This window comes from Ruditapes philippinarum, unplaced genomic scaffold (genome assembly GCF_026571515.1).
Source record: "Ruditapes philippinarum isolate M1 unplaced genomic scaffold, ASM2657151v2 ctg12220_1_1_1_1, whole genome shotgun sequence".
In the NCBI taxonomy this organism is placed as follows: domain Eukaryota; kingdom Metazoa; phylum Mollusca; class Bivalvia; order Venerida; family Veneridae; genus Ruditapes; species Ruditapes philippinarum.
Window position 1 is genome coordinate 12,647 of NW_026852497.1, and position 6,337 is coordinate 18,983.

Sequence of the window (6,337 nt, forward strand, 5' to 3'; positions counted from 1 at the left end):
TCAGTGTTCAATTAAGTCTTTGCCACATACTGTCGACAAAGAATAATCTGATTTCAACAAGCAATCATCTTTTTTTCTCTTTGAAAAAGCTCTTTATACGGGAATTTTAATGAATCCACTTGGAATCTTCTTTAAATGGTAATTGAATATTTCTATATTGAGAACACGAAAAACTCAATTCTTAATATATAAGTGTAATCTCAAATGCCAAAGATAATGATAAAAACAGTTTCGCATTACAATAACACTTTAAAATAAAAATCCGTATTGCCTACCATTATAAGCATCTACGTGAGAAATAAACAAGTTCTTGTCATTTCGCTATGACACCTACCTTTAAACGTCAGACATGTCTTGCAAAACCTGATTTTTTTCATCTCTATTTTGTCGCTGAATGACGAATTCTTGGAATTAATTTATTTATTCGAGGAAATGCAAATGGCAGTTTAATTAAAGATGTGTAAGTTAAAACATATTATGGTACAAACAGAAATTTTCCATATATGGTATCTTATCTCGAGTAGAAATCAGTGTTGATATATATCATTATTGTTAACTAGTCACATTCAGGAAGACATTAACAAAGATAGAAGTTTCATATCAGAGCTGTAGTTATCAGAGCTGTAGAAAAAGCAAAATTAGGTAAGGCATGTGGAATTGACTGTATTCCAACTGAAGTTTTAAAAAATGATACTTCTTTGTATGTTTTACATAGTATTTTTAACGTTTGTTTTGAGACTGGACAGGTACCATTAATATGGTCCAAGAATATTATAAATCCCATTCCTAAATCTGGTTCTAAAGATCCAAAAGATCCTATGTCTTACCGTGGTATAGCTTTAGCTCCTACTATGTACAAGATGTATAGTAACATTTTAAATGAACGTATTGTAAAGTGGACAGAAAGTAATGATTTAATTGTTGAAGAGCAAAACGGTTTCCGGACGGAAAAAACGTAGTACTGTTGACCATATTTCAAGTCTTACAAATATAATTGAAACAAGAAAGAAAAACAAACAGTCGACATTCTGCGCATTTATTGATTTTAGAAAAGCATTCGATTCAGTCAACAGGTCAATTTTTTGGCGTAAACTTAATGAATGCGGAATGTCAACCAAGATGCTCACAGCAGTTAGGTCTCTTTATAAGGATATGTCAGCATGTGTTAGAGTAAATGGCATGTGTACCGATTGGTTTAATGTAAACACTGGTGTAAGGCAAGGTTGCTCTCTGTCTACTATACTTTTCAATATTTTTATCAATGACTTAGCTATTATGTTGAAAAATATGAACAAAGGAATAGCTATTGATGGCGAAAATATTTGTATATTGTTATATGCCGATGACATTGTATTGATTGCTAAAAATGAAAATGATTTACAAGATTTATTATCAATGTTAAACAAATGGTGTGAAGGAAACGGAATGGGTATCAATGTTAGTAAAAGTAAAGTTGTACACTTTAGACCAAATTCAATTCCTAAGTCATGTTTCGTTTTTAACTGTGGAAACTGTAAAATTGAATATGCTTCTAGATATATGTACCTTGGTTTAGCTTTAACCGAGCACCTAGATTATAACATAACAGCTAAAATAGTTGCTCAATGTGCTGGACGTGCCCTTGGGCTCCTCATTGCTAAGTACAAATCATTTGGTGGACTACCTTATGATGTTTATATAAAGTTGTACTATTCTTGTGTGGTACCAGTCATCACGTATGCTTCAGCAGTATGGGGTACTAAATCTTTTTCTTGTGTCAATGCCGTTCATCACAGAGCAATGAGGTTCTTTCTTGGTACTGGTAAATACACACCTATTGTTGCAGTCCAAGGTGACATGGGTTGGAAACCAATTATTATTGACCAGTGGAAATCTGTATGTAACCATTGGCATAGATGTTTATTATATAATGGTTGTAGGATTAATAAGAAAATTTTTAATTGGTCAGTTAATAAAGGTAATAATAGATGTAAAAATTGGCCATTCATTGTAAGAGATAAATTGTGTTCAATAGATTTAGATATGTATACCATGCTTCTTTTTGATAAAAATAAGATGTTGAATGATGTATGTACTGCATTGATGAATAGTCATATTGTTCAATGGCAAACTGATTTGAATAGATATACAGGTGTAAATGGCACTAACCACAATAAGCTAAGGACATACAGATTGTTTAAGAGTAGCTATGATACTGAGCTATATTGTAAACTGCAATTACCATATTGTCATAGGTCTGCGCTATCCAAATTCAGGTGTGGTGTTGCGCCGCTAAGAATTGAAACTGGGCGTTATACTAACATGCCAGTAGCTGAAAGAGTTTGTCCATTCTGTGAAGAGTTTATTGAGACAGAAATGCATGTTTTATTACAGTGCCCGTTATATAATCAAATACGTGATGTCATTTATGAAAAAGCTCAATCTGTAGACAATAGTTTTTATGATATGTCTGATAATGATAAATTTGTATTCATGTTCTCTCACCCAGACATGGTTAGAATCCTCGCAAAATCCTGCTGTGATATATTAAAAATTAGAAATAATATTTTATATAGTAAAAATTTTAAACTGTAAGTAATAATATTTAGTAATTGCAACAATTTTATTATATGACATACAATTTAAAATGTACAGATGAAATATTTCCAGTGTTTGACGTTTTAATGTTAGCTAGCATGTTATTTAGTGTCACTCAAAAGTACTATGTTACCATTTGGCTATCATTTATACAAACATGATTTTAATATTTTAGGCTGTCTAACACTGGTAATGTTTAATCTTAATATTGGTTTTACCATGTATGATAGTAATGATATTTAGTAATTGCAACCATTTTATTACATGACAAAGAAAATACCATTTAAAATTGTACAGATGAAATATTTCCAGTGTTTGACGTTTTAATGTTAGCTAGCATGTTATTTAGTGTCACTCAAAAGTACTATGTTACCATTTGCTATCATTTATACAAACATGATTTTAATATTTTAAGCTGTCTAACACTGGTAATGTTTAATCTTAATATTGGTTTTACCATGTATGATATAGTGTTTTAGATGTTTAGTCTCTTATAATTCTTATAGAATGGCTATATACATGTATTTTATATTATATTGTATATAGATGAGACTGGAATAAATAAATAAATAAATAAAATAAAAATATCAAATACAAACATGCCTTTAATGAATCACTTACAACAGTATATCACACTTGATAACACACAAAGAGAGTGTTTGAAAAATGCACACAACAAACATTATGATCATAATATTATTATAATTAATTTTGATATCATGCTACACACAATCATTTTTTTTTAAATTTCATTTTGCATTTAATTTTATTGAAACATTGATTGTTTTCGACATTAAATTTTTTTATGAATTCTGGAGAGCTTCAACGAGGAATGTTTAAAGATTAAATAATCTATCAGTTATATCAGATTATGAAGTTACATCATTATAAGCATGCACAAAATGTATGCAAACGGCTTTTAATAACTGTGTTATATAAATTTCATGCACATTGACTAAGTCATTTATACGACAAAGAAGTATTAGTGTTTAGAAAAGAATAAAAACAGACACAGCTGTAGCCAATGATATACGATATATTATTTTAAAGACTGGTTTAGATTAACATCTCCGTTTAGATTAGCATCTAAATATATACAAGAACAACCAATGTATTGTTATGTATATTTATATATTAGATGGAATGAAAGGAAACACATATTTTAATCACGCTCAGGTAAGATAATTCACATAGTCTATAAACATGTTCATATATCCTTTGCAAAAAAGATGTGTTTATTTATGGTTTCTTACGAAACATGTTTACAACACCGCCATATGAAAATACATCTTGCGCAAATATATAAAATCTAATTTAATAAAACATTTAGAAAAAGTTGATATATGTATAGTATTAAAACATTCACGAAAAAGAAAATAATATTACTCCAAATAGAATTACGTTGATACGATTTATATCCCAAGACAATTATTCTAATTTTTTTCAATTTTGAAAATGTCATGTTTTCTAGATTATGTTCAAGATAATCTAATAGCAGAAAAAAACTAAAAAGCCGTTAAAACGAGAAAGCCGATGTCATAAATATACACATATCCCTAAAATGTCATTAGTTGAAGGCAAAATAACTCAAATTTAAAACAAAAAGGAGTTTAACAAAAGATCTTGTTAAAAACTACCTAACGTAAAATTGTAATAGCTGCACTGTTCGAAGCTTTATCTTTTTACTTTCTTACATTGATTTGGAACATTATGTAAAGATTGAACAACTCAATCGTTCATTAGGGATTCTTATTTCACTCTATTTCATAAGTTATTGGAATCGTGTCATTAAATGTTGCGCAAGGTTGGAAAAGTTTTGTCGACAAGCACATGATAACTTTAAGCATATGTTGACTGTGACTTCATTACAAAAGCTTGATGTCATTACCAATAACCACCATCACGTACTCTTTATTTATGTCTTGTGCAGACATTTACTTTGCATGTTTTCATTAACCTTTATCAAAATATATCTTCACGGCATTGACTGAATGACGGACAATGATCTACCTCTAACATTTTCAAATTTGCCGTGTTGGGCTTTCTTTAGTGATTCTGTATTTATCTATTTTATGATCACATCCGTGTTATTTGTGCCGTGTGGCGGCTGTAAAAAGTCTCCCCATACATTTAATCAATGATGTTATGTTTTCGATCCTTGGAGATCGTTCAGCACGACATTATTGTTGTGCCTGTGGTATTTTTAGTTTCAACTTTTCGGCATTTTCTAGTCGGGTGGTTCCAATATTCCTACTTGAATAATGTTGAATCACCCTTAGAATAATTATGTTGCCTGCTTTTTAAATTTGTCTTTTGACGTCTTATCTGTGATACGCAGGCTTCATAACCTCTGATCCCCTTTCAAAATTCCATTTTATTTAGTTCCGATCATTGTTTTCTCGTTTAGGGCACACGCTTTTTATTACTTGGGGACCATACGCCGCTTTTCATGGAATGGCACTACTGTGTCACATTGAAGGTTCCATGATAACCGCCGTATGAACACATCTGCGGATGTTTCCAAAAAATGAAAAATTTTACTATTTCATGTTTAAATGTTGAATTCTGCTTAAGCCGGTGCTAGGGGGCGTGGACGGTAAATTGCACTTTCCAGGACCGTCCATGAACAGACTCAATCAAACCGAGCCTGCAACATTTTCAATTTTGCCGTGTTGGGCTTTCTTTAGGGATTCTGTATTTATCTATTTTGTGAGGATTAGTCCAGACAAACTTCAGGTGTCAAGTGCCGTGTGGCAGCCGTAAAAAGTTGCCCCGTACTTCACTTCAGTGTTGTTATATTTTCTGGACCTTCGGGATCATTGATGCCAACACTATAAAGTGTTGAGAATTGAGTACCGCTCAAGCCGGTGCTAGGGGGCGTGAGGGATGTTGCACTTATACATTATCCCTCATGTACAGACTCAATCAAACCGAGTCTGCAATTCTTATGTTATTTTGTTGTGATTAATGCTTCCGAGGGATCACTTTGTTTCCAGAATTTTATACTTCACAACAGCAGGTGTCAAGTGCCGTGTGGCAGCCGTAAAAAGTTGCCCCGTACTTCACTTCAGTGTTGTTATATTTTCTGGTCCTTCGGGATCATTGATGCCAACACTATAAAGTGTTGAGAATTGAGTACCGCTCAAGCCGGTGCTAGGGGGCGTGAGGGATGTTGCACTTATACATTATCCCTCATGTACAGACTCAATCAAACCGAGTCTGCAATTCTTATGTTATTTTGTTGTGATTAATGCTTCCGAGGGATCACTTTGTTTCCAGAATTCTGTGTAGTTGGCAAAACAAAATAATAACAACACATTTTTTTTCAAAATATGGAAACAAAGTGATCCCTCGGAAGCATTAATCACAACAAAATTACATAAGAATTGCAGACTCGGTTTGATTGAGTCTGTACATGAGGGATAATGAATAAGTGCAACATCCCTCACGCCCCCTAGCACCGCAAAGGCAATAACTTGAAACTTGTGTATTATGCGCAAGTACTTGACCTACCAATCAATCCGGTACTCCGGACAAGCTTTATTAACTCAGTACATGAGGGATAATGAATAAGTGCAACATCCCTCACGCCCCCTAGCACCGCAAAGGCAATAACTTGAAACTTGTACAAACTCAATCAAACCGAGTCTGCAATTCTCTTGTAATTTTGTTGTGATAAATGCTTCCGAGGGATCAATTTGTCTCCAGATTTTTGTATATTATGCGCAAGTACTTTACCTACCAATCAATCCGGTACTCC

The 6,337-nt window shown here is 32.7% G+C and overlaps 1 protein-coding gene across 1 annotated transcript; it reads left to right on the forward strand.

Annotated features, from left to right (window-relative positions):
* Positions 1–1,275: 1,275 nt before the first annotated feature.
* LOC132715035 (uncharacterized) lies at positions 1,276–2,493 on the forward strand (the record flags this gene model as incomplete). The annotated part of the gene is made up of 2 exons (XM_060698009.1): positions 1,276–1,875; positions 2,374–2,493. Coding segments are annotated over exons 1-2 (720 nt in total), but the record flags the coding sequence as incomplete, so codon positions are not given.
* Positions 2,494–6,337: the final 3,844 nt, after the last annotated feature.